Source organism: Pezoporus wallicus, unplaced genomic scaffold (assembly GCF_028554395.1).
Source record: "Pezoporus wallicus isolate ANWC-B61680 ecotype Strahan unplaced genomic scaffold, APGP_CSIRO_Pwel_v1 contig_8251, whole genome shotgun sequence".
Taxonomy (NCBI): domain Eukaryota; kingdom Metazoa; phylum Chordata; class Aves; order Psittaciformes; family Psittacidae; genus Pezoporus; species Pezoporus wallicus.
This window is the reverse complement of record NW_026641469.1, coordinates 707,350-734,989: the sequence shown is the minus strand read 5'-3', so window position 1 is coordinate 734,989 and position 27,640 is coordinate 707,350. Positions and strand designations below refer to the sequence as shown.

Here is a 27,640-nt window from a genome sequence, read left to right as displayed (position 1 = left end):
TGTGTGAAAGAACGTATATATTCAGCACGCACTCAATACAGCATAGCAACAAAAGCTGTCGTTTCCTTAAAAAACAGAGGAACACCCAACTTCCAAAACAACCACCAAAGCTTCCAAACTTCTCCCCACCCTACAGCCCTGATACTCATCCTTCCGGCCCGGACAAGGCAACCAGTGACCCCAGCACCGCGCACCCCTGCCTGGCAAGGGACAGAGGGGGGCCCTGCCGCAGCACCCAGCTCCTCCCGTGGAGCCTGGGATGCTCCCAATGGAGAGGAGCCTGGCCAGCAGTTTGCTCCCGTATGGTTATTTGGGACATCCCCCTCTCCCACCCCTCCCAAAGGAAACAGAAAGGAGGGCAGGCTCTGGCTGCAGCCCCCAGCATGCGCCAGGGAAGAGAGAGGATCCCATTAGTGATGCTGGCAGGGTCCACACTCGAATCGGCATCTCCGTGTCTCTTTCTGCTGGAGGTGGGGCATGAGGCTGAGCAGGGGGAGAGGAGTAGCACGGTGGCAGGGACAGGGGCTGGCAGGGCCCTCGCTGTGTGCAGAGGGGAGGTAGATCGGCTTTAGGGACCTCTTGCCCAGGAGGATGCCTTCTCGGGCACCAGCTCCAGGGGGAACAAGCCCACCGCAAGACCCTGAACACCCACACTTGCCTTCTCCTGAGGGGAAGGCACCTCGGAGCCTGTCCATGCCATCGGAAAGCTTTTTAGCCCTGAAACTGCCTCCTGTGGGCAGCTGGGGACCAGCCTGGAGATGGCAGCAGCGACCCGCGGGGCAGGAGGGACCCCAGCTCCAGGCCAGACCCCAACCCCAACCCGCGCCATGGGGATAGTGTTTGATGCTCTGTGTCCCCCCCCCTCCCCAGGTCCCCGTCCCCAGCGTGCCCGTTAGTCCTGCTGCTCGTTCATCTCCATGTCGGACACCAGGATGTTCTTCTCGGCCGCCTCGCTGGGGTTGGACGTGGTGCGGCTGTACCGGGCGCTCTCGAAGGCGCCGCGCTCCGCGCTCCGCCGCCGCTTGTAGAGGTACACGGCGACCGCCAGCACGGCGCACAGCGCCAGCGCCGACAGCACCACCACCGCCACGGCCGCGGTGTTCTCCGGCAGCGCTGCGGGGCGAGAAGAGGCTGGTGAAGGAGCCGGACCCCTCCTGCTGCCCCACCGCGGTTCTGCCCCTCTGCTGTGGGGACACCCCCCTGCAGTGCAGTGTCTGGAGCCCTCAGTACAGGAAAGACACGGACCTGCTGGTCCAGAGGAGGGGCATGCAAGTCATCAGAGGGATGGAGCACCCCTCCCTAGGAGGAAATGCTCTGTGAGAGAGTTGGGGTTGTTCAGCCTGGGGAGACCTTGTTGCAGCCTTTCAGTTACTTGAAACGGACCCATAAGAAAGATGGGGAGAGACTTAGCAGGGCTTGTTGCACTAGGACAAGGAGTGATGGTTTTAACCCTAAAAAAAACTAAAGGGTAATGGGGAGGTGAGCCTGGAGAAGAGAAGCTGCATGGAGACCTCAGAGCAGCTTCTAGTGTCTGAAGAGGGCAACAGGGATGCTGGAGATGAACTCTTCATCAGGGAATTTAGTGATAGGACAAGGAGTGATGGGACAAGGAGTGATGGTTTTAACCCTAAAAAATATTTAAAGGTTAAAAAAAAAACCCTTAAATCTTTTTAACCTTTAAGGTTTAAAACCTGAAAGAGGGAGATTCAGGCTGGCTATGAGGAAGAAGATCTTTACAATGAGGGTGGTAAAACACTGGCACAGGTTATCCAGAGACGAGGTGGATGCGCCATCCATGGAGACATTCAAGGCCAGGCTGGATGTGGTTCTGGGCAACCTGGTCTGTTTGAAGATGCTACAGAATCCCAGACTGGTTTGGGCTGAAGGGACCTCAAAGCTCATCCAGTCCCAACCTGTGCCACGGGCAGGGACACCTTCCACTAGAGCAGCTTGCTCCAAGCCCCTGTGTCCAACCTGGCCTTGAACACTGCCAGGGATGGGGCAGCCACATCCCCCAGCCTGGCCTGGCACTGTGGGCAAGGGCAGGGGAGCCTGGCAAAGGACTGGCTGGACACACTCCTCCATGGAGGGATGGCTCCTGGAGAGCCCTGACTGAGGGCCAAAACCACCTGGAAATGGCATTTCCCACCCGCAAACATCATTTCTTTGGCTACTGATACAAGCCAGGCACCAGGTCCTGGTCCTGTGTGCAGCCTAAAGGTACCACTCACCTGCCCTGGAAAAGCTGCTCTCCTCCACTGCAACGGCAACACAGAGACATGAGTGCATGGCCATGGCACCTTCCCAGTGCCAGCCCCACCAGCCCCACATTCTCCACTGCTCTCAGTGCTGCACCACACGGACACGATGTGATGCACCTGCATCCTCTGGTGCTGCTCTGCTGCTGCATTCATCCTGCCCCAGCCATTTAGACACGCAGAGCTGACCACTGAGCCTACTGGGGACCTGCAGACCCCAGCCCCTAGCCTTACAACCAACCCCCTATCCTGGAACTGCCCAAAGCAGAGCTCTGCCCTGCAGCATCCTGCCCCAACCCCCAGCTCACCCCACATCACCCCAGGCACAGCAGTGGGGGTCCCTACCTCTGGGGATCTTGCAGATGACCCCCATGGTGACGTTGGTGCAGGAGCCCAGGCGCCACACGCCGTTGCTGCTCTGGATCCAGTAGCAACTGTTCTGGCTAAGCATGCTGGGCCCCGTGTCGTGCTGGCCCCAGTTGGAGTAGTTGACGGCAGTGTTGTCATGCCAGACCAAGGTGCCACCTGGGAAACAGGAGAATTACAGCTGAAGGGGACACCCCATCTGTGCCCCAGTTCAGAAAGCACTGGGGAGGTGGGATGGGGTGATGGAGAGGCGAGCCTGGAGAAGAGAAGCTGCGTAGAGACCTCAGAGCAGCTTCCAGTCTCTGTCATCAGGGACTGCAGTGATAGGACAAGGGGTGATGGGTTCAAACTGAAACAAGGGAAGTTTAGAGCGATGGAGCGATGGGGAGGTGTGATGGGGCAGTGGAAAGGTGTGATGGGGAGGGCTTATGGAGTTATGGGGCAATGGAGAAGACCAGGGGCTGAAGGGCATCTTCCTGAAGGTGCAGGCTCCAAGTGCCTTGAGGAAGATCTGGCCTTTAAAGGCACCACTGCCATCCCACAAGCCAGAGGAGGACACGTGGCACATGTGCCACTGCTGCCACCACCAAGGACTTCTGCTCACTGAAGACCTGGTGGGAATTCATGGCGGTGTCTAGAATATATAAGACCTCTCTTCTTCCTTTGTACCTTTGGGGTTGAAAGTCATGCCCAGCCAGGCACCCTTGGATGGACCCTCGTACGCCTGGAGATGCTCCCACACGAAGACGTTCTCCATCTCATCCTGGATGGACAACACTGTGCCGCCAACTGCAGGGAAAGAGGGTCAGGGAAGTGCCCAGACCTCGGAGGATGGAACTTTACCCTGTTCCATTCCCGAGGATGCATCACCCCCTCCACCCCCACAGCCCCCTCTCATACCTTTCTGGCACCTCTTCATGGCGTCCTTCTGCCCCAGAGTGATCTCCATGTGGAAGGTGTAGCAGTGGTCCCGGAAGGGGATCCAGGATGAGTCCTCCAGTGATCTGGGACAGCTGCCACTGTAGCTCCACTTGTGTGTGCGGGAGACACCTGGGGGGCACACAGTGCATTGCAGACAGCAGAAGAGTGTGGGCATCACAGAGTGGTTTGGGTTGGAAGGGACCTTAAAGCTCATCCAGTTCCAACCCCCTGCCACGGGCAGCGACACCTTCCACTAGAGCAGCTTGCTCTGACCTGTCTTTGAATGCTGCCAGGGATGGTGTCAGCATCCTACAGCATGCTGGGGACAGCACAAGCCCCACAAGGACACACACACACACACACACACACACACACACACACACACACAGTGCAGGAGGTCCCTGGTGGGATGCCATCTCCAACCCTGCATCCCACCCAGTCTGCCCCACACCAGGCCCCCCACAGCCAGCACCTGCTTGGAGCTGGCAGATGCCACCCTGGAGCTTGGTGTCGCAGCCGGCCGTGCGCCAGGTCCCATCCACATCCATGTAGGAGCAGCCGGAGACTTGCTTGGGCTCCCCATCCTGCCAGTTGGCATAGAAGAGGTTCTCCTCCGTCAGCCAAGAGTAGCTCCGGCCTCCCTGCAGAACCAAGGGGAGGAGAAGCTTTGGGGGCTGCTGTGACCTGGGCTGGGGACCCCCCTTCCATGCATTTGCCCCCTTCCCTCACCTCATCGTTGGCCAAGCCGATCCAGAGCGGAGCACGCAGGCTGCTGACGGCCTGGGTGAGGAACGCCTGGCTGTAGGGGTCGGGGATGGTGGCCAGGGTGGCGTTGAGGGTCTCGCAGAGCAGCAGCGCCTCGTGCCACCTGAGGGGCTTCTGCAGGATGCGGTAAGTGCTGTTGTGGTAAAAGAGGGTGCCGGTGGGCGAGGGGGGGGACAGCGTCTGCGGGGGGCTCAGGGACGGGTCTGAGGGAGCAAAGAGACATGGTCAGAGGGCATGGAGGACTCTCAGCTCCTCATCCCCACCCCATCCATCCCCCAGAGTGTCTGTGGCAGCGCTGTGCACAGGGCATGGAACCAAGGGACATCCCGGCGTGACCAGGGAGAGCAGATATGCCATGTCCCCATGGGCAACGAGCAGTGATACCCCAATGCCATCCCCACCTTGGAACCATCCATCATCCCTATGGACACACCAAGCCAGGCTGGAGTGCACAGGTCTGAGGTTACCCCACAAACAGCTAGGACCAGGGACATCCCACACTGAGTTTTGGGGGGAGCAACTTCATGTTGAACTCAGTGCCCCACCGCAGCACGGGGCACCGGGGTGGTGGTAGCAGGCCCCCAGCGGGCAGTAGCTGGGGCTGTCCCCCTCGTACCTATGCTCTGCTGGCAGATGTAGCCGTGCTTCTCCTCCGTGCAGCTCCGGTCATCCCAGCGTCCCGTGAAGTGGGGGGGGGAGCCATGCCACACCACCACACAGTTGGTCTGCACAGACAAGCCATGAGGTCAGCACTGCCCTTAGCATGGCCCTCCCACCCCATGGATACCCCTACCCTGCAGGGCCAGATCCCTTGGAAAGCCATCCCAGCACCCTAAAACCTTCCCTCCTGGCACAGGGTGCCCAGAGGAGCTGTGGCTGCCCCATCCCTGGCAGTGTTCAAGGCCAGGTTGGACACAGGGGCTTGGAGCAAGCTGCTCTAGTGGAAGGTGTCCCTGGCCGTGGCAGGGGTTGGAACCGGGTGAGCTTTGGGTCCCTTCCAACCCAAACCTGTGATCCTCATGGTGGGACACAGGGATGCTCTGGGGGGGTCACTCACTGGCTTGTCACGGGGGCTGGAGGCACTGCATCCTGAGGGCTCTCCGGGTGCCCAGCTCACGTGCTGCAGCGGCTCACCCACCACCCACTGGAACTCCCTCTGGGCATCGTGGAGGCCGATCCAGAGGTCGAAGGAGATGTTGGGCAGCATGGATGTGATGAAAGCTGCAAGCAGCTGGTGAGACACTGAGGCCCATCCCCAGCAGGTCCCCAGCCAGCGGTGCCAGGGGGAGGCAGAGCAGGGAACTTACCCTGCTCCAAGGGGCTGGCAATGGTGGCCAGGACAGCGCCCTGGCTCTCACACGCCTGCTTCGCCTCTGGCCACTTCACTATCTCAGCTTTGTCATGGCCATTGAAGCTGAAGCACTGCACGGGTGGGGGCACGAGATGGTCCATGGGGTGCAGTCAGCCCTGTACCCTCCCCTCTCAACCACCAGCCCCACTCTGCCCCAAGTTCTTCTCCCCTTTGCACCCAGCTTGCCAGCCTCCCAACCTTTCCTGCCATCCCATACCTCTCCCAGCATCCACGTGCACCGTCCCCATCCCTCCTGCACCCACAGCGCAGCTCTCTCCGCATCCCCGCACATCCACCAGCATCATCCCCAGAGCACATGCACGCATCCCTCTCCACCCTGCCACATCTCAGCCACCCCATCTCCACCTCAGAGCGGCCGTCCCCTCTCCATCCTGCCCCACCTTGCTGAGGAAGGGAAGCCAGCCACGGGGACAGCCCCCACTTGAAGGAGCAGGCGGTGGTGGGATGGAAGGCTTTGCCATCGTCCCATTGCTCCGCTTGCAGATGTAGGGCAGCGCTGTCATGCACTTCTGGTCCCCCCAGTCCTCTGTGGGGAGGGACAAGCCAGACATGATCCCCCTACGGCACTGGGGTAGGGGTATCCCTGCTCAGCCCCAGCCCCTTCAGAGCCAGATCCTGCCCCTCACCTCTGCTCGCTGTCATGTAAACGCACTTCTTGTCCTTGTTGATGGGCCGGGGCTTGCCTGGTGCCCAGGAGACAAAGTTGAGCAAGGACCCATCGGACCACCTGGGGAAGGCACCAGTGGCAGCAGAAAGCCAAGCAGTGAGTTGGTGAATGGGACCAGTTGCACACCCTCACCACACCACTGCCCTCTCATGGGGGAGGAACCTCCAGGCACTGAGCCACAGGGCTCTAAGAGCTGGGGACAGCGGGATGGCGACATGCGGGGATGCAGCGCCTCTATCTCTGACTTACTTGAACCTCCCATCGCTCTCATAGGTGTGCAGCCCGATCCACCAGTGCTGCTCCTGGCCCCTGGAGAACTGCACCCAGAGAGGACACATCAGTGCCTTGCAGGGACTGAGGAGTCCTTGGGACAACTGCAGCCACTTCATGAGCATCACCCTGACTCCCACAGAGTCCGGCTGCCCCCAGGTTCCTCCAGCAAAGGGTGAAACAAGCAGGGGAAGGAGTGGAGCCCGACAGCAGCATCCCCATCCCCTGGTACCTTCTTGAGGTTCTGGCCCAGGAAGCGCAGCTCAGCCTCACTGTGCACTGATGCCAGCTCTGCCTGGAACCAGCTGCAGATGCGCTGTGCCTGCACCCATGTCGAGTGATGCTCAAAGAACTTGTACTCGGCCTCCTGGTACTTCACCCACTCTTTGCTGCCTGCAGGCAGGGACCAGTGTCATGCCATGGCCATGTCACCCCTGCCACAGCCACCAGCACCCACAGCCCTGTCCCTCAGTCCCCTGCTCTGCTTTTGCCCTGCTGCTGGAGCTGAGGAGCCTGATCCTGCCTGGTTGTGCAGCAAGGGGCAGCAGCAGGATGCTGGGGCTCTCCTCCCTCCTATGACCCTGCACAGGATCCACCCTTCTGGGGACACACTGCAGGGATGTCCCACAAGGACCGTGTGATGGGTGGCGGATGCCCAGGGGGGATGGTGCATGCTGGATGGACACAAGCCTGTGACCAACGCACCTTGGGTTGTGATCTCTGGCTCCTTCACATCGACACCTGGAGAAAGGGCAAGGGGAGGCTGTCAGGGGGTGCGGGTCTGGGGTGCAAACTACCCCCCGGCTCCAAGTGTGAGATGCCCTCCTGAATCCCCCTGGGATGAAGAGTGCCTCTCCCAGCCTCTGGGTTAGGACTCATCACAGAATCATACCATAGAATCCCAGAATGGTTTGGGAGGGAAGAAACCTTAAGCTCATCCAGTTCCAACCCCTGCCACGGGCAGGGACCCCTTCCACTGGAGCAGCTTGCTCCAAGCCCCTGTGTCCAACCTGGCCTTGAACACTGCCAGGGATGGGGCAGCCACAGCTTCTCTGGGCACCCTGTGCCAGCGCCTCAGCACCCTCACAGGGAAGAGCTTCTGCCTAAGAGCTCATCTCAGTCTCCCCTCTGGCAGGTTAAAGCCATTCCCTTGGCCTGTCCCTACAGGCCCTTGTCCAAAGCCCCTCTCCAGGTTTCTTGTAGCCCCTTTAGGCACTGGAGCTGCTCTAAGGTCTCCCTTTATGGAGCCTTCTCTTCTCCCATAACAGAGGGTCCCCCCACACCCTCTGCACCACCCCACAGCCCATCCTGCACCACATTATCCAGAGCTGAAGGGTCTGGGGGCCTCCTGGCCGGTACCTTTGGGCAGTTTGCAGATCCAGTCCAGCTGAGCTTCGCACTGCATCGGCATCCACTGCAGGGAGGCCAGGTCCAGCACCGCGCAGCTCCGGATGCCATCGTCATCGTAGTTACTGCGGTCAAAGTTGTGGTAGAAAAACTGGGGGTCGAGAGAGACGGGAGGGGTTGGGCATTTCCACCTGGGCCCCATTTGCCCCCCACTGCACCCCGAATGCCAACCATCCTGCTGGCACCCCCACACACTCACCCCCAGCCCATCGCTCCACCGCCAGCTCCTGTCCCCTGCAGGGTCCCGCCGGTTCAGGCCAATCCAGAACCAGTGCTGCTCATGGAGCTCCGGCTCCGACTCCCTGCAGGGAGCCGGGGGAAGGATGAGAACAACCCCCCCAGACAGGAGTGTTGTACACGGATATACGAATATGTGTACATTTATATACAGATATCCATTTATAACCTGGCCTTTTTGCTTGCTTTCAAAGCCCGCTGTCCCTGCAACACCCAAAGGCAGTACCTTGGGCACAGCAGCTCAGGGCTGAAGGAGTTTCAAACCCAAGCTCCATCCCCCAATGACACCAAATTTCCTGCACTTCTCCCTTTGGTGTAGCCACACCGAGGCACCTTCAAGCTCATGCTCAGAGAGCCACATCCCTGCTCCATCCACGGGGGCGTGGGCTCGTGCCAAGCGCACTTGGGCAGCAGGACACGGGCTAAAACCTCACCCAAAGATCTTGTTGAGGGTGTTGGCGACGAAGTGCTCCTCCTCGTAGCTGCCCAGGCTGAGCAGCTGGGCCCCCAGCTCCCGGCAGAACTCCTGTGCTGCGATCCACGTCTTCTTCTCCTGCAGCTTCTCGTAGTTGAACACCTACAGAAAGGACCCCAAGACCAACCAGCTCCAACCCCTGCCATGAGCAGGGATGCCTCACGCTAGACCATGTTGGCCAAGGCTCCAACCTGGCCTTGAGCACTGCTAGGGATGGGGCATTTACCAATTCTCTGGGCATCCTGTGCCAGCGCCTCACCGTAAAGAACTTCTTCCTTATATCCAGCCTGGACTCACCTTGTAGCAGTGCCGGAGCTTGGAGTCAGAGCTCCATCCCGCAGGACAGGCAGCGGTGAGGCTGGGTGTGGGGTACGGCCCGGGCAGCTCAGGGTTCACCGGGGTGCCCAGGTTCTGCCGGCAGATGTACTTGGCCTTGAAGGTGCTGCAGTTCTTCACCTCCCACAGCCCCATGGAGCTGCCGGTGGCCAGGGCCACGCAGCCACCCTTGTTGTAACCTGGAGCGCTCACGGGAGCGGGGGGATGCCTGCCTTAGGGTTGGACCGTGCCAAGCGGCACAGCCAGCACCCACCCTGCATGGGGGGGATGTCCCCATCCCACCCATGGGCACCTCCTTACCGGGCTGGTCGCGGTTCCAGTGGGTGTACATGACCTCGTCGCCGCTCAGCCAGCGGAAAGCACCCGTCTCATTGATGTCCTGCAGCGCTGTCCAGAAGTATTCCCCATCCCAGCCATAGATGAGGCTGCTGACGTATGCCTGCTCGAACCTGGAGGGGCAGCAAGGACGGGTGATGCTGTGAGCGGAGGTGCTGAGCAGCCCAGCATGCAAAGCCCAGTTGTGGGGTCATACCCTGCCATGGGGGCAAACCCACCACCACTGGTGTGGCACCGACCTGTTGGTGATGGTGACCAGCGTGGAGCCGTAGTCAGAGCACGTCCTGCGGGCATCACTGTAGGGGACACGGTCCTCACCCAGCCAGAAGCAGGAGGGGCTGTGCCACTTCCAGCCCTGGGGATGGGTGACAGGGAGCATCCACCACTGCTCACCCCAGCCCATCCCAGAAGGATGGGAGCGAACCCAGGCATTGAGAACAAAGTCCCACGTCCCCCTGCCACCACTTCTGCCTTCTCCTGGAAGTCTCTTGCCCTCGGCCCCCCCAGCTTGACCCCGCTCAGCTCTGAGCTCTAACAAACCCCTGCTCCCGGAGGACATGGCTGCAAGCAAAACAAACACCCATGCAGCTTCAAAGCCAGGGAATGTCTGTCCCTGCCAATGTCCAGCCCGGCTGGGGTGCGGGGAGGGGAGCACAATCCTCCTCTATACGCCATGGGGCCGGATCCAGAGCGAGTCCCACCGCAGCCTGCTTTAATCCCCCGCCTTGTTGATGTTGGAGCCTCTCCGGGGCTGCAGACACAATAGCTCCTGTCTTCTGCCAGAGCAGGGAGCGGGGCGGCCCTGGGGCTGGCAGCAGCCGTGGGGAGGGACATAAGGGATCACCCGTGAGAGGAAGAGCAAGGGTGGGAAGGGGCTTAGGAGGGGGAGGCTCAGGGACCCTCCTGTACGATAGGAACCATCACCAGGGCTTTATCCCAAGACTCGTGTCCTCTGCAGTAGCAGCAGCATGGTGGGGAGGAAAGCACCCTTGGGAGACCAAGAGGGAAATTACCCCAAATCCCACTTATTTTTTCCTCCCAAACTCCTGCTCCTGCAGCCTTTCCCCAGAGTCAAGGAAAAGGGGCCAGGACCATCAGCCCCAACTGCTGCCCCCAGCTCCTGGCATGCCCCGCATCCCTCTGCGCCTCTGCCTTTCCCACTGCTCAAACCTCCATTCCCCCCTGAGCTTCCTTTAAGGCTCTTACAAAAGTAAAGAGGGTTTGAAAAGGGGGAGAAAAAACAGCAAAGCCACCAAGAAAACCCCGCATGGGGGCGGAGAGGACCGGGGCTGATCGTCCAAGCAAGATGCTGCCTTCTCTGCCTCTGCGTCTGGGTGCAAATGTGAGGATGAGGACGGGAAATGCCTCTCCTTGGTTCATGTATCATGGCCAGTTTGTTCCCCACCAGGTACATCTCTGTTGGGCACTCAGGGTAAGGCTGTGGCTAGCGAGGCAGGAGGGTTGTATCCACACGGGGACATGCTATTAGCCCTCAGGACGAGCGGATGGGTGATGGCAGCACACGGCCACCAAGCACCTTGTCCCCAGCACTGGGATTCCTCTGGCTCTGGCTGGCAGCTCCCATAATGCCAAGATTTGTCTCTGCTGTGCCAGGGTGAAGGAGCCCATTTGGGCTGTCACTGGTGTGGGTGCCAGTGCCCGCTGGCTTGCTCTGAGATGCTGGGAGCCGTTCAAGCGCTGGCGATGCCAGCCTGGCTGCTCGGAGCCTTGGGACAGGCACAAAAGAGACTTCCAAGTGAGCGTGGGAATGGGGCGGCCTCAGCTCAATGGCTGGGGAAACTGAGGCAGAGCACGGTTGGGTGAGAACCCACCACGTCGGTGGTGGCGTCCCTGGAATGCCTGCATCCCGCCTGGAAAAGGCAGCCTGCCATCGCGGCGAGCACGGGGCCGGCAGCTGCCTCTGTCCCATGGGTTTTGGCACAGATGGAGGCGAAAGGAGAAAGGAATACATTAACGTCCCTGCTGGCAAGCAGGCCAGCCCCAGGGGGAGGATCTTGGATGATGGAGACGGGAGTTTTGTCCCAGTTTCCTCCTGCAGCCTCGTGCAAACTTGGAAGCGAGTGGCTGAGCCCCCAAGCACAGCAGCAGCTCCAGGCGCTTTCTCCTCAGGGCTGCCTGAAATGGGTTTGGGGAGAGGCCCCCTGTATCCCTGAGCATCAGGCAGAGCCACATCCTGCCCCAGGTCCCCCTCACCTTCCGGCACCCGTGGTCATCCTCCTCCTTCTCCTGGCTCACCCTCCCGGGCTTTTTGCAGATAGATGGTAGGGTCTGGTTGCATGGGCTGTCATTCCACCTCCCCTCCTGCACAGCATGGAGAAAAGCAGGAGTGAGCTCATCTGGGGTATTTCCCAGACCATCCACCCCCACCTTGGTTCTACACCAAATCCCCAAGGATGCTGTGCTGGATCCCTCCCATCCCAGCCAGGTCCAGCCGCCTCTGGAGACACTCCCCACGGTATCCCTCCCCTGGCCATGAGGATGCTGCAGGATAAACCCCAGCACAGGCGCTCACCGGTCCCCAGATGGTCACACAGTCCTCCAGGCTGTCACGGAAGTTGTTGGGCTCGAAGGGATGCCAGTATGTGAACCGCACAGGGGTCCCATCCGACCACTCGAAGTTCATCTGCAGCTTGAGGTCATTCAGGCCAATCCAGAGCTCCTCCACATCTGCCGGGACAGGAGGGTTTGGGGCTGGAATTCCCTCTGCTTGGCTGAAACCTTGCAGAGCCCCCCCCCAGCACACGAGCCCCAGTGATGGGACCAGGTCTCTGCAAAGCAGCAAACCCCACCGCAGGGCTCAGCCTCAGCCCAGCGCTGCCAGCAGGACAAAGGAGGGCAGCTCCTGCCTGCAAGGAGGGGGCAAACACAGGGACATTTGCAGCAGTCTGGGGCAGAATGGTCAAAGTCTGGACCCACAGGCTCAGGTCCAATGGTTTTCAACCATTCCCTCGCATCCCAGTCTGCCCCCAGCCTGGGGATGTCTCCCTCCTTCACCCAGCCTCCTATGGCTCCTGCCTCCCCCAGCACTAACTCCATTCATTCCTCAGCCCCTCCCCAGTGCCCACTGGAGTCTGGGTCCCCCGATGTCCCCACGGCAGGTTTGGCTACCAGGCATTTCCCTTTGGATAAGGGTCAGGATGCGGGCTCGCTGGATGGGCTGCACTCATATGGGAGCAGCAAAACCCACCCTGGGGGTGACCCTAATGAGGGGTGGCACAAGCAGATTTCCCCCATCTCTTTCTACATTCAACCAGCTGGGCCTGGTGCCATTCCCAGCTGCAGCTGTGTGTTTTCCTCCTAAGCACTGCAGGCTCCCGGGCACAGCTTTTCCATTTGCTGGATGGGGGATCCAAAGAACACATCACTCCCAGCCTGGGCTTTCCACTCCCTTCATAGCCACAGACTAATTCAACTTCGCAGCATCACACAGAAGTGACCTTCCCATGGACCCCCTCACCAGGCAGCAGGGATGCTGCTGACACAGCAGCTTCCCCTTCCCCTTACCTTGCTTGACCTGCTTGGTGACAAACTCCAGCTCGGAGAGGGTGTGGATGCTGACCAGGTCCCCCCCGCTCCGCAGGCAGGTCTTCTTTGCCTCCTGCCAGCTCTTCTTCTCTCCCACCAGCCGGTAGCAGTTGGACTGGAAGGGCTGCCAGCTGGGCTCACAGTCCACCTTCACCTCCGACCACGAGTCTGGCAGGACACAGGGCAGCTTGAGGGCTCCTGTCCTGCTCTCCAGCCTTGCCAGGGGGGGGACCATAGGGAGGGAGTCCCTTGGGGTGCTCAGGATGACCAAGAGAAAGCAACAGTGGGAAAGCTACAGCTAAAACGTGACACACGATGGCAAGGTGCAGGCAATGGTGGCTTTAGAGCTCTGGGGACAAAGTCCCTTTTGTTTGCAGAGGAGCAGAGCAACCCACCCCATGGGGACCACGGGGGACCTCCCACTGCTCTCAATTCCCCTACCAAGCACTACTCATCTAGGCATCCCATGGGAGCTCAATCACCGCTCCACACATCCAGGGCACCAACAAGCTGGGGATACCAACGTCCATCTCCATGGGCAGCATCCCCTGACTGTGCCAGGATGGGAGCACATCCAGCTGGAACACGGGACCACCCGTTCCCATCACTGCTCACCCGTCAGGAACGGGTCCAAGGTGGCGTTGGGCTTCTTCTTGCAGACATAGGGGAGAGCGATGCCGCAGTCACGGTTCTGCCACCCCCCGGAGGACTCGGTGCGGATGACACCGCAGTTCTCCTCGCTGGGGTTGTCGGGCTGGTCTGGGGTGGGGGATAAGGGGGGACACGGTGCTGAGGAGCTGGGGCAGAGCATGAACAAAGGGGGTCCTTCTGCCCCACAAGCACCCCAGCGTTAGAGATGGGTGCCCGTTGTTGGGGACCACTCCTCAGCCACACACCAGTACTAAGCGTGGGTGCAACGACCCTTTCCTGCTTTCCTGTAGGACCCCCTAAGGTATTGAAAGGCTGCAGTAAGGTCTCTGGAGTCTTCTCTTCTCCAGGGGCTTACAGGAAAGCTGGAGAGGGGCTTCTGACAAGGACATGACAGGACAAGGGGGAATGGCTTTAACCTGGCAGAGGAGAGCTTTAGAGGGTGCGGGGTGCTGGCACAGGGTGCCCAGAGTTGGAACTGGATGAGCTTTAAGCTCCCTCCTATCCCAAACCATTCTGTGATATGATTCCATGACCCCCCCAAACAAGGAAGCTCAGCCCAGGTTATCCATAAGGCCCCCAGGCACTTGAAGAGGGACAATTCCCACTCCAGCTCCTTGTGTCTCCCCATAGGTCCATGGATGTCCCAGGCTGCTCCACAGCCCCACAGCACTCTCTGTTCTATGGGACCATCCCCAGTGCTCACAGGCTGTTCCCCAGCACCCCCATTACCACCATAACCCCTTTATCTCACCACTCTCCCAGTTGAGGTACTTGAGGGGTGAGTTGTCTGACCACTGCCAGCCTCCATTGATGTCCAGGTCATTGAGCCCAATCCAGAGCGTGGAGCTGTACCCGGTCAGCAGCCCTGGGGCCAACACAGCCAGAAAGGGCAGGATCAGTGTCCCCAGCCCCAGCTCGAGCTGTCACCATCCCCAAGCCAATCCCCGGGGCAGGCAGAGCACCCAGGTGAGGATGAGTGCGTGCCCAGGCTGCAATTGCCTCACCATTGATGTAGGTCTGCTCGTGGATCTCGGTGATGCTCAGCAGGTTGGCCCCTTGCTGCTCGCAGCTATTCCAGGCCTCCCTCCAGGACAGCGTGGACTGGAAGTTGAACTGGTAGCAGCTGTTGGTGAGGTGGTCCTTGTCCCAGAACGTCTCACAGTCATTGCCTGTGGGGCCAAGGAGGGTGAGCACCCATCAGAGTCCCATCCACGGCTCCAAAACCCCTCATTAACCCACTACTAAACCCCCAACACCCAGCAACGCCCCAGCACTGCAGGCTGCTTGCAGGAGGAGGGATGAGGCAGGAGGGAAAGGGAGAGGCAGGAAAGCTCCCAGGAGGGATGAACACCGGGATTCTGCTTTTCCCCACGGAATGCATCCCCAGCACTTACTCTTTATGGGGCAGAAGCCCCACCGCTCGTCCTTGCCGTAGTCCTGGGTGGTGGCACACCAGAGATGCCCATCTTCTCGCCCCGTACTGGTACACTCGTGAAACCACTGGTTGTCGTACTTGAAGGGGATGGTGCAGGGCTTCCCGTGCGAGTTGCCCTGGATGGTGTAAATCTCTGGTGGAAAAGAGGAGCCCTTGTTTGAGGCTGTGTCTATGGGAGACTGGAGGGACTTTGGGATGAGGGCTGCTGCTGTGGGGGCTACTGAGGTGCCCACCTCCCATCACCCCAATACAACTAACTGGGACCAAGCTCCTCAGGCAGGACCCAACTGCTCACATTTTGGGGGTGGTTTTGGTTCATAGAACCATAGAATGGTTCGGGTTGGAAAGGACCTTAAGATCATCCAGTTCCAACCCCCTGCCATAGGCAGGGATGCCTCACACTAGACCAGGTTGCACCAATCCCCATCCTACCTGGTCTTTAATAGGGATGGGGCAGCCCCAGCTTCTCTGGGCACCCCGTTTGGGTTATGGGATAACACTAACGCCCAATGAGGCATTACCAGAGTAGGGCACGGAGCACAGGTCCTCCTCGGTGCCATACGTCCTCCACTGCGAGCCGCGTGCCTGGTCCCCTCTATCCAGGGAGGAGTTGCCCGGGCGGGCACTGAGATGCTGTGAGAGCTGCTCCCCGAGCCCGCGGCAGCTCCAGCGCATGTTGACGGACTCCCGGTCACACTCGTAGGTGGCCAAGGGGTGCAGCCCCACCGTGGCGTTGGCCCCGTGCCACGACACCCCCAGGCACTGCATGGCCCCCACGTTGAAGAGGCGGTTTCGGGACACCCATTTCCACTGCTGGGCCGGGGTGCTGGTGTTGCAGCCCTTGGAGAGTCGCACCAGCGAGTCCTTGGTCTCCAGGCAGCCCTGAGCACCCGTGTTGAAGATGAGGAAGACTTTGGAGTCTGGGGAGGGGGGGGGGAAGGGTGAAAAGGGTTAAAGCAATGAGTAAAAATGGAGAACATCGGGGCTGTTCAGCCTGGAGAAGAGAAGCTGCATGGAGACCTCAGAGCAGCTTCCAGTGTCTGAAGGGGGCTGCAAGGATGTTGGGGAGGGACTCCTCATCAGGGACTGTAGCAATAGGACAAGGGGTGATGGGTTCAAACTGAAATGGGGGAGATTTAGGTTGGAGATAAGGCAGAAGCTCTTCCCTGTGAGGGTGCTGAGGCGCTGGCACAGGGTGCCCAGAGAAGCTGTGGCTGCTCCATCCCTGGCAGCATTCAAGGCCAGGTTGGACACAGGGGCTTGGAGCATCCTGGCTCCCCTCCCACGCACAGCAAGTTTCATGGTGCATCCCTGGGTACAGCACCCAGCACATCGGGGACCACCACTTCCCTGCAAAAAGAACCCCAGGGATTCATAGAACCATGGAATGGGTTGGGTTGGAAGGGACCTTAAAGCTCATCCAGTTCCATCCCCCTGCCATGGGCAGTTTGCCCCAGTGCCTGTCCTCAGGGTGCTGGGCTCCAAAGACGGGTGTTTGCACTAAGTGTGGCATCCCCACAAAGCACCAGTGTTTGGGCATCAAAGCCAACAGCATCATCAGAGCTGCTCAAAACTGAGCTCCCAGCAGCAGCAGCAGCACCCGGCTGCAGGAGCCCACGCCAATGGCTTCGGCACCGGCCATCTGCTCTGGATGGAGGAAAAGAGCAGGGAACAGCGAGCGCATCCATCATTTTTATGTGTATTTGGGGAGCTGTTACAGCAGAAAGAACTCCGGGGTGAATCTCCCATCGTGTGAACAGGGCGTGATGGAAAACGCCTGCCCGCAGCCACAGCTCCCACGGGCACAGCCCCAGCAAATACGGAACGTCGCGTCAGGACCCTTGGAAATCCCAGCCCAGGCGCTGGAGGCGGGAGCAGAGCAAGGGAATCGCTGCCAGCAGATAAAGCACTCGTGCAGCTGCGGAGGGGAGAGAGCCTGATCCCAGCCCTGGCTCCACGCATGGCCCACGCTCCAGCCCTGCATCCTCACGGCAATCTGAGCCCCAGCATCGCCCCAGCGCCTGAATCCACCCAGAGCCTGGATGAACCGGTACCCCCGGGATGCTGCGCTGGGACACGCGGCCCCAGCTGACGTGTCACTGTTCAGAGATCATTCCTTCTTCCTAACCCGTATTTCTAAGCTAAAAAGTCACCCCTAGGGACCCCAAACAGCCACTTCTTGCCTCGCCAGCCCAGCACAAAGCAGCACATCCACAACATAACTCCTGTGGGGTATTCTCTGCTTTAAAAGCAGCCCATTTGTTGCTCCAGCACAGGCATTCAGCAGAAGTCAAGGCGAGCTCGTGGGCCCCGCTATATTTAGCTTGGGTTTGCTTTGGGTTCTTGCCATTATATGAATGTTTTTGGGCTAGAAAGGTTTTCATTTCCTATTCCCCCACAACCTCACCCTGCCCCAGCTATGTTATTGCAGGCGGCCCTGCTGCATTCGAGCAACAAACACCCCTGCTCAGCAAACTTCCCTGCCTGTCTCTGAGGGGAAATAAGAAATGGAGGAAGAAAGACACCCCCAAGACACCCCCACTTCATTCCAGAGCTCCAGGAAAGCACTGATGTAAAATGCCCATTCCCCAGCCGAGGTGACATCAGTGATGGCCTCAAACAGAGAGGAGCGAAGCCCGCTGGCGCGGTGGTCCCCAGGGAGCAGAGGCTGTGCACGTGCAGCAGGAAAATGCAAGGTCTCCAAGAAGAAATGCTTCATTTCTCAGAAAACATCCTTCAAACCATGGCAAAATAAGCAAAAACTCCAACGGGGCCAATTTTGGCTGCCTTCAGGCTGGTCCCTGAAACCGGGGCTGGCTTGATCCCAACCTGGACATCAGGAGGCATCATCGTCCTCCCCAAAACACCCATCTCACCATGCCAGCATCTCCCATGGCATCCCCATACAGCAGCAGGTGGTGCAACCCATCACCATCACTGCAACCCATCACCAGGGACACGGGGGACACTTTAAAGCACTTCTGCATCAGTGCTGCATCCCAATGGGCCCGAGTACCAGCACTCGGTCAGGATGAGACCTCCCTGGGTCACAGTGCTCCCAAAGGAGCCAAACCCCACCCTGTTGGGACTGGGAATAGGAAAGGCTGTTCCACCACGAGCATCACATAGCAATTAGGGTTCAGCAACGGGACACCCCTCTCCATTTATCTGCTAACCTGGATTTGAGGAAAATATGAGCAGCACATTGGGAAGCCCTGGAGCCACCCCAGGAGCCGGCCTCAGGGTGCTCAGCACCGCGCTGGGGCTGTGCAGCACTGTGTAAGGGCAAAGTATGGGGCTCAGAGGAAGCTGTCCAGACTGGAGGGGCAGCCCCAGGGCTGGAAAAGCACAAGGTATCATTTAACTCTAAAAAGAGAAGAGCTGGTGGGAGGAAATTACAGGCTGAGGGTTTGGGGCTGCCTCTGCACGCTGCAGGCAGCTCAGCCATGGGCCCTTAGCTCCAAGCAAGGAGATGCCACTCAACGTGTGCCCTGCTCCATCCCTGCTGAGCCAGGAGGAATGGGAAAGCTTCAGCACCAGCTCAGCCTTCACCCCTCCCAGTGCCCCCATCTGCTCCCATTGCAAATGTGCTGTGCGCTGAAGTCAGTGAGGCTGGAGCAGGGGGACCACCAGCATGAGCTGAACACACATCAGCAAAGGCACGTGCTGTGCTTCACCCAAATACGCTTTTCTTTCATAGAACCATAGAATGGTTTGGGTTGCAAAGGACCTGAAGATCACCCAGTTCCAACGCCTGCCATGGGCAGGGACACCTCTCACTAGACCATGTCCAACGTTTACTTATAGGGACTTTGGGGCTGTGACATGGGGTGTCCATGACATTGGACAGGCCCCTGAGGCACCAAAAGGAGCTTCCAGCCTCCCTGACCCCCTGAACCCCAATGGGCTCCAATGCTTATGGAGCAAACGGCTTCCAGTGTTTTCTGCATGGTCCCAACCATCTCCCAACCACTCCAAGATGCAGCCATGGACACTGGACCGCAGAGCTCCAGCACCACCACCAACCTCAGCACCCAAGTGAGCTCTTCCCTCTCCCACCCAGCTGCTGATGACTGGGATGGATGCAGAGTTGGATGGGATGGGACAAGTTTGTATTGATGACTCCTTCCTCCCAGCCTGGTATCCCACAGAGCAAACGCAGCCCTCGCACACCCCATGCCTCTCCCTCCTGCATCCTACATCTTTGGAGCAGAGTCCTCTCCGAGCAGCTCTGCTCCATCGTGTCCTGCTCCTCCTCCTGCTCCTCCTCCTGCACAGAGGAACTGTGAAAGCAAAGCGAAACTCCACGCTTTCAGCAAGGATGCTGTCACACAGACACCAGGATGCTGCCTCTGGCTTACTGGGATGAGCATGGAAACCCGCTGGTGCTATGAGGCAGCGTGATGGTGGGGACAGCGGGGAGCTGGGATTGATGCTTTCCTCCTCCTCATGGGAAATACCGGGATGCTCGTGCTCCAGCACAGTGGGAGAAACCAGCCTTGGAGCCAGTGGCTGAGCAATGCAGCGATGGGGAAGCTGTTCTCTGGGGCAGCCTCACTGGAGTTCTTACACCCTGTGCCTGCCTCCACATTATTTTTCCATTAAAAAAAAAGCAGGTTTTAGCCAGCAGGAAGTCAGAACTGAAGGAACTGAGCTCAACCCTTTCCCACCCCACAACGAGCGAGGAAAGCTTCGCAACCTGCAACTGTGGGGTGTGGGCAGCACCAATGAGACAGGCAATGGGGATGGGGAAGCTCCAGGGGACAGAGGTGACCATCAGTGGTGGCGGACATGGAAAGCACTGCAGCACGGGTGTTCCTGTCCCTGGAGCATCCCAGCCTGGGCATCCACACCAGGACACCCAGAGCATCGCTGCTCTGCTGTGTTTGTCACCCTCCCATCACCAGCTGCAAATCAGGGAGTAAATTCCAAGAGGGAACTGAAGCTACTGCTGGAGCCCAGTCCTGGTTATCCCGGAGGGATGCAGTCACACTGGTCCCAGCATGGCAGTGCCACTCGCCTCTGTGCCCGCATCCCTGCCATGCCCTTGGTGCCTCTGGAGGATCACTGTGGTACACATTTGATGGTAGAACCCCATCCAGCTCCACTGGTGAAGGGACTGCCCAAACCACCCAGCCCCAATCCTGCTTTGTGCAGGAGGCTGAGCAGCAGCTCCAGGAGAGGCTGATGCCATCCCCAAGATCTTGGCATGGAGAAGAGCAAAAGCATGGCTATTGCCATAAAGGGTGGCACACAGAGCAACACGGATGATGCTCTCCGTGCTGCAGACATGGCCATGGATGTGGTTTGCCCCAAATCACCAGGCAAAGGCTGCAAATCCTCAAACCCCAGCATGTGCCCCAGGCACAGCAGCAAATGGGGCTCCTAGAATCAACCAGGTTGGAACTCCAGCCATTCCTTATCACTGCCAAGGCCACCACTAACCCATGGCACTGAGGGCCTCGTCCACATGGGGTGTGAACACTTGCAGGGATGGAAAGGGAAGCCATGAGGGCTCCAAGACCCAGACCCCCACCTGAGGAAAGCCAACCTGCTGACAAACCCCTTCCTTTGGGTTTGGGAGCCTGTGGAAAAGCTTTACCCACCACATCCTGCAGCAAGAAACCCAGCCCTCACTCCCACGGTGCATAAAGAAACCTTTGAGCCTGAACCTCCGGCTTTCACACGCTCCCACCCATTAGAAAACAGGGCACAGGACCCCCCTGCTCCAAACCAGCAGCCTTCCAGCCTGTTACGCTGCCTAAGGGTGAGCAGAGGCTCCAAAATCCACCCTGCAGTGATGGAAGGAAAGCTGTGGGAACTGGCAGCTCATTCACAAAGTGGGAACGCACCAAGCTCGGGGGGGGAGATCAGCAGCAAACCCCCCTGGAATAAAAGAATACAACAGAAGAAGAAGAAGGCGGCGCTGCCCATGGGATACACAGCCCTGCGGGAGGAGAGGGAAGGGCTGGGATAGGGAGAGACCCAGGAAGGAGCCTGTGCACTGTTCCAAGGGCTAGGAAGGGGAAGTGGTTCTAAGATACTCCAGCGAGAGCTCCCAACAGCAGAGCTGAGCATCCCTGCTGCCGTGGACCGAGGAGTATGAGAGCAGCCCCAGCCCATGGGGAGGGCATCACTGCTCTGCCTCCCTCCACAGCTGCTTCGGGGCATCAACAGACTCTTGCTGCCTTAAAGAGGAACTTTAGATTTAAAAGACAAACTTAAAAGGGAAGGAAATGCAGATACCAGTGGCCCCAGGGCAGGCCGTAAGTGCCTGGCTCAAGAGGGGGCACAGGCACTGCTCCTGTCTGCTTGAGAACTGATGGCAAACACCAACCTCCCCACCCCTGATGCTCCTCAACTAGAGATCTGCATCCAAACAGTGATGCTGCCCAGTGTCCTGCAGACTCCCCCCAGCCCAGCACATCCCCAGGGCCCAGCTGGGGCCAGAAGCAGCTCTGGGTGCTCCAAGCCCAGCTCCAGAATCAGAATCCCAGACTGGTTTGGGTTGGAAAGGACCTTAAGACGTTTCTGGATCTTAAGCTTCTCTGGGCACCCTGTGTCAGCACATCAGCAACCCTCCCAGTAAAGAACTTCTTTAGATCCAACCTAAATCCCCCCTGTTTCAGTTTGAACCCATCACCCCTTGTCCTATTGCTCCCGTCCCTCCCCAGCATCCTTGTAGCCCCCTTCAGACACTGGAAGCTGCTCTGAGGTCTCTGTGCAGTTTCTCTTCACAGCCCCAGTGTTCTCAGCCTGTCAATAAAAAGGGGTCGGTGCCTGGATTTGCTTCAAAAGCAAGCTCAGGGAGCAGGAGCAGATCCCTCCCTTTCCCCAGGGAAGAAAGCGAAGCTCCCCATGGCCTGGGTCAGGGTTTGAAGCCGCAGGACCTGCGCTTGGGGCTGAGCAGCTCCTCTTGGCTCGCCAAGAAACTGCTGTTTACACGGTGGGAGCTGCATGAGACAAGCTCCTTACTTGGCTGCGATGCGCAGGCTACCTAGCACCCTGCTCACCCTGCGGCTCGTGAAGGCTTTGGACAGGGTCCCACAGTCTGCACTGCAGCCTGCCTGCAGGCATTAAAAGCCCAATCACCCACACCCTGCCTGGGATGCAACCCAACACATTCCACAGGGAATGCTGGCCTATGGGCAAGTCAAGCGACGCAGCCACAGCCACTGCAGGGGACAAGGACCCCAGCATCCACCCTCTGGTACCCAGAGCCACTTCAGGCTCCGGGCACACATCCAGAGGGAAAAATCCCAGGTTTGCTGACTCTCTGGGAATGCAGGGAGAAGAAGGCAGTGCCATCCATCTAACAGGCCAACAGGACACCATGGCTAGGATCAGCACGAACATCCTGTCCCATATACATGTTCTCATCCAGCCTGGCATCCTCAGCCTTGTCCTGGGGATGGCTCTGGCCCATCTGACCACCCCGACCTGTGCACCCCACCACAGCACAGGCCCCCAGGCAGCAAATCCATGGCCACATCCAGGGATGTGATGGGATACATGGGACATGCGTCCCCATGGATGCAGCTCCATCACAGATGGCTGAAAACTACCATTCTTCTCAATGCTACTGAAACTTCCCCCCATCAGTCATGCTCTACATCAGACATTTTGATAGCATTATCATGGAATGGTTTGGGTTGAAGGGAGCTTAAAGCTCATCCAGATCCAACTCCAATGCCACGGGCAGGGACACCTTCCACTAGAGCAGCTTGCTCCAAGCCCCTGTGTCCAACCTGCCCTTGAATGCTGCCAGGGATGGGGCAACCACAGCTTCTCTGGGCACCCTGTGCCTCATCATCCTCACAGGGAAATTCTTCCTAATGTCTCATCTAAAGGGCTTGATCTCCCCACTCCCAGCTCCAGCATCATCCTGCAAACCCACTGCTTTACGTGGAAAACCCCATTTACATCCCTGTTGAGACAGCACAAGGTGCAGCAGAGGACTGAGCTCCCAGCTTGGAAAATACCCTGTGCCCCTTGCAAACAGCCAAACCTTCGCTCCCGGGCTAAAGAGTACCCTTAGGAATCCACAAGTCAATCCCCTCATCATTTTCTAATCCTTAATTCATTAAAGATGGATCCTTTAAGGAAAAGCACATCTGTGTGGGTCCTTTTTGGGCTCAGAGCAATCTGAAGAATGAGAAAAATGTTGATGCTCTGCGGGCTCGGCACAGTTCACAGCAACCAAACCCCTGCTCCTCGCCTGCACGTGAAGGACATCTCCCAAACGGCTTAAAACACCCACAGAGGAAACAACGGGATGGGCTCAAGGGGCTGCTCCTGCTCCCACCTGATTGCTGGGTGCACTGGAGCAGGGCACGATGCACCCGTGATGCACCAACATGGGCAAAAGCCTTTTGCTGCCCTTCTCCAGGCACCAGGGCCAGTCTTCTCCTCTGGGTCTATCTGTTGCATTTAACAGACAGCAATTACAGCCCCTCAGCCACCTTTAGCTTTGATATGGGGGCAAAAAGCTTCCCTGGAAAACACTTAAGGAAGCAGAAGGCAGGAGCGCGCCTCTGCCCTGGGGAAAGGTGCAAAACCCAGCCAGAAATAAAGGCAAAGAGAGAGACCTGCAACGTGGCTTTAACCATCACCAGGACCTCACGCCTCAAACACATTCCCATGTGCACGGTGCTGCCTCGGGGTGGGAAACCTCATCCAGTGGCTTTGAGGGAGGTTTGCACCAAAGGGTCAATCGCTTTTGCTCCTCATTGCTGTCACTTGTGCAATCTCAGTCTCATCCTGCTGAGGCAGCGAGGTCCCACTGTCCCCTGCCAGGCACCCAGCCCCTGCACTCCCAGCACCAAAACCAACACCGCATCCCCCTTCCCTCCTAAATAATCCAAAGCAGATCGAGTTATCACTTCTTGGAGCTGCATTTGCCAGGCAACAGGTTACTTCCACTGCAAACCAGGGGGAGCTTCATGCAGAAGCTGTTCTGTTTGGTTTATAGGCTGTAAATTCTCCTTGGGGTCCCTTCTGCCCCCTCCCCTCGGTGCAAACCTGACACAGCATCTCCCACCCATGGTCCCATAGACACAGATGAAGCTGATCCAAAACACCAGCAACACCATGGTCTCACATCAACAGCAGGACCTCATCCTGCCTGCAGCCATAGCAGGACAGGAGCTGCAGCCTGCTTCCCCAAGACAAGAGCGTGGGTACCCAAGCGATACTGCAGAGACGGGGCAGCTGGTGGTGACATTCCAACCAGGAGCCACAAACCTCCTGATCCAGTTTCCCGAAGGCAGGGATTTTGTCATGAAGTGACAGCTCCGCAGGGAAAGCAATCCTGCAGCCAAGAACTAACCTATCCCAGCAAGGATCCTTTTTGAGCTGCAAGCCCAGCCTGGTGCTGGGGGACCTCGGATGTGGCACCTCCATTGGCACCATCCCCTTCATCCCCTTGGTCCAAGTAAGGATGATGGTGGGGAAAGCAGTGGAGAAATGGGTGCGTTGAGGATGCCATCACGGTGCTCGGTGTGAGCAGCTCAGCACCGAGGGCTGGAGCAGGCTGAAAGCTGCCTTGTTCCTCGCCCTGCCCCGGTGCAGGGACAGAGCTGCCTCTGTCCTGGTGCTCGCCAGCCCCGGATCCCACCAGCATTTCTCAGGGTTAAGCAGCCAGAATGGGTCCTTACAGGTAGCTGAGCCCTGCTGGAATCAAGCAATCCCCTGCAAAACCACAAAAGGAGGAGGAATTCACGGCCCTCAAGTAAATTATGGGGAGGTTTAATGGGAATTCAGCTGCAGGATGCTGGGGGTTCGGCTGTCTCCAAACCCTGGCAACGGCTCTTCTGAATGCCCTGTGGTACATCCCATCACCTCCACCTCCAGTTTCTCCAAGCCGTGAGCCCCCAAAGCTCATACATCCCTCGTCTGGCACGGGATTGGTGCCACCGGGATCACACCAGCAACACCAGGTCCTGCCCTGGCTGTGCTCAGCCCCAGGGAGCTGCTGGGCTGGGAAGAGATGGACAAACAGGGGCAAGGCAGGGAGCAGGGCAGTGCTCTCCCATGCTGCCATTCCCAAATCCGCCTTGGATTTGCTAAACATACTTGAACAAACCAGGCCGAGGGGTTGTTTTCAGGCAAAAGCAGCCAATTGTGCTCTTCTTTCAATAAATAAAGTTTCTCAATAAGGCCAAATGAATCCAAGGCAGCAACAGGAGCCGCTCCTCACTGCTGGGACAAACTATCCCGGGGTAAAAAGTGTCTTAAACGGCAGAGCCAGGGCTGAGGAGCCTCAGGCGTTTGGCACATGGTGTTTCCAGAAGGCTTTAAAGCAGAATGTGGCCAACTGATTGTGAGAAACTAAGGCAGAAAATGAGAGAGGCTGCGGACAGCCCGAGACTGCTCCCTGTGATGGGAAAGGGAAGGGGGGAGCAGGAGGGGAGACGGAGGAAGCCTCCCACAAAACCCTCCGGCCCCTTTCCGACCTCCCCTCCGCGAGCTGCGCTCCCCGGGGAGACAAAAGGAGCGGCGCTGCGGGGCGCTGCGGGGCGCCGGCTCCCGTTCCCCCCCGCCCCATGCCCGCGGAAGCGTTTCCGCCGTTTTGGCCAGACGCTGCGTGCGGCGCGGGGCGGGAGTCAAACGGGAGGGGGGGGGGGAACGCGAGGCGGCGAAACTGGAGAAAACAAAACGCGTCGGAACGAACGGCGACCGAGGGAGGCTGGGGTAAAACAAACGGCGCTAAACGGCAACGGAGCATCCCGGGGGGAAACAAAACCGGAGCAACGGCAACTGCACTGGCACCCCCCCCCCCCCCAAACCGGGCTGTTGGGGTACCCAATAATAACGCGCGGATAAGGATGGGGGGGGGGGGGTCGCGGTCCTACCCGGGTGCGCAGCGCCCAGCACCAGCTGGAGGCCGAGGAGGCAGCAGAGGGGGGCGCGGAGGGGCCGCGGTCCCGCGGAGCCGCGCCCCATCCCCGGCCGCACCGCGCTCCACTCCGCGCCGCTCCGCGCCGTCCGGGCCGGGGGGCGGGCGGGGAGGGGGAGGAGGAGGAGGAGGAGGGGGGGGAGGGGGGAGGGGGAGGGACAGCGCCAAGAGGGAGGGGAAAAAAGTTTCAAAAAAAGTAAAATTAGGGGAAAAAAGGGAAAAAAAAAATAAAAAAAGAAGCGCGCGCCGGCGCCAGACGCTGCGGCAGCGGCCCCCGCACCCGCCGGGCCAGGGGTCCCCGCAGCCCCAGCCCCACGTCGGGTCCCGCCTTCCCCTGCCCCAACCTCGGCTCCTGCGGGCGTTTTCGGGCGCAGCCCCGGGTGCTCGCGCTCTGCCTGAAGGGAGGATGGAAAAGGACAGGGTCGGGCTCTGCTCCCAAGGAACAAGGGATGGGACGAGAGGAACCGGCCTCAAGCTGCACCAGGGCAGGTTTAGATGGAGCTGAGGAACAATTCCTGCCCCAGAGGGTGCTCAGGCATTGGAACAGGCTGCCCAGGGCAGGGCTGCAGGCACCGTCCCTGCAAGGGTTCACACAGCGTGGAGACGAGGCCTCAGTGCCATGGGGCAGTGGTGGCCTTGGCAGTGCTGGGGTAAGGGTTGGGTTTGATGATCTTGAAGGTCTTTTCCAACCTGGTTGATTCCATGATTCTTTCATCCCAAGCACTGTATTGCTGAGCCAGCCCAGCTGAATCCTGCTCCATCCGTCCTGCAGCACAGAGCTGGGCAGCTCCTGTCTTGCCTGTGGATGGTGAATGCTGAGGTCGGACACAGCTCATTGCACCTTCCCTACCCCAAGAGTAACCCCATCCCTCCAGCCATGGAGGGCTCCAGCTTCTCAGTACTCCAGTGAGTAGCACAGGGGCCACAGCATCACACAGCATGAATGATGCACTGGAGGAGCTTTAAGGTCCCTTCCAACCCAAACCAGGCTGGGATTCTATGAAGAAAGCTTTGAAGGGGTGGGGGAAACATTCATGTTACAGTGCAAAGACTTGGCTGCACCCACAAGGGTGCTCATGGTGCCCATCCCATAGGAACATCCCTGAGGATGCAGGAGCCTCACTTCCTCCTCAAGCTTACAGGGATTTGGGCAGCCCTCAGTATACAGGTTGTGCCATACATACAATGCCATGATCCGATGAGGCCAAAGGGATGGCAGCGCTCCCTGGAGCGGGGAGCAGGATCTGTCCCCAGACAGGCTGAGCCAACCACGTGTTGTTTGGCTGTTCCTGCAGAACTAAATGAAGCAAGGCAGGAAGAGCGGTGCCAGGATGGACTTTAGGGATGCGAACCCTCCGGGAGGGCCCAATTAAGCACATCAGCATCTGGGCTGTTGGGTTCTTTAAGCCAAGGATTACTTTTAATTGAGGCAGTGCTTGGGAACAGCCGCAGTCGCCCTCCATGGCCGGGCACACACCGGGGGCTGCCTGCTGGGAAAGAACCTGGAGGAGGGGAGGGAACTGTCCAGATCCTCAGTCCCATCCCTAAACCTTGGAGCCCGCTCCTGGGGGGTGCCACCCACCGAGGCTCCAGCAGCTGGGTGTGATGGAGCTGCCAAATCCCATGAGTGGGACCCTTCATCCATCCCTTTCCCAGGAGCTGAATCCCATCCAAAGAAGGGGACAGAGCAGAGCTGAAAGG

At 58.8% G+C, this 27,640-nt stretch overlaps 1 protein-coding gene across 1 annotated transcript; it reads right to left on the bottom strand.

Annotated features, from left to right (window-relative positions):
- MRC2 (mannose receptor C type 2) lies at positions 1-26,053 on the bottom strand. Its single transcript, XM_057423994.1, has 30 exons — positions 25,896-26,053; positions 15,564-15,962; positions 15,002-15,175; positions 14,612-14,776; positions 14,359-14,472; positions 13,572-13,715; positions 12,936-13,124; positions 11,944-12,098; positions 11,625-11,732; positions 9,650-9,765; positions 9,375-9,523; positions 9,036-9,253; positions 8,698-8,840; positions 8,226-8,328; positions 7,979-8,117; positions 7,325-7,360; positions 6,852-7,012; positions 6,599-6,666; positions 6,309-6,409; positions 6,063-6,208; positions 5,618-5,732; positions 5,368-5,531; positions 4,927-5,035; positions 4,275-4,513; positions 4,018-4,186; positions 3,525-3,674; positions 3,294-3,413; positions 2,604-2,783; positions 2,232-2,258; positions 1-1,113 (listed from the first exon to the last, which is right to left on the bottom strand). Exons 1-30 carry the CDS (start codon positions 25,984-25,986, stop codon positions 893-895), a joined length of 4,413 nt encoding a protein of 1,470 aa, XP_057279977.1. The 5' UTR covers positions 25,987-26,053; the 3' UTR covers positions 1-892.
- Positions 26,054-27,640: the final 1,587 nt, after the last annotated feature.

Bases quoted from the DNA above. Each gene is read 5' to 3' on its own strand.
- MRC2 (XM_057423994.1), bottom strand. From the start codon at position 25,986: ATGGGGCGCGGCTCCGCGGGACCGCGGCCCCTCCGCGCCCCCCTCTGC. The intron at 15,963-25,895 runs GTAGGACCGCGA...CCCCCTCCCCAG, and splicing joins GCTGGGCGCTGCGCACCCGG to ACTCCAAAGTCTTCCTCATC. The intron at 6,410-6,598 runs GTAAGTCAGAGA...TGCCTTCCCCAG, and splicing joins GAGAGCGATGGGAGGTTCAA to GTGGTCCGATGGGTCCTTGC.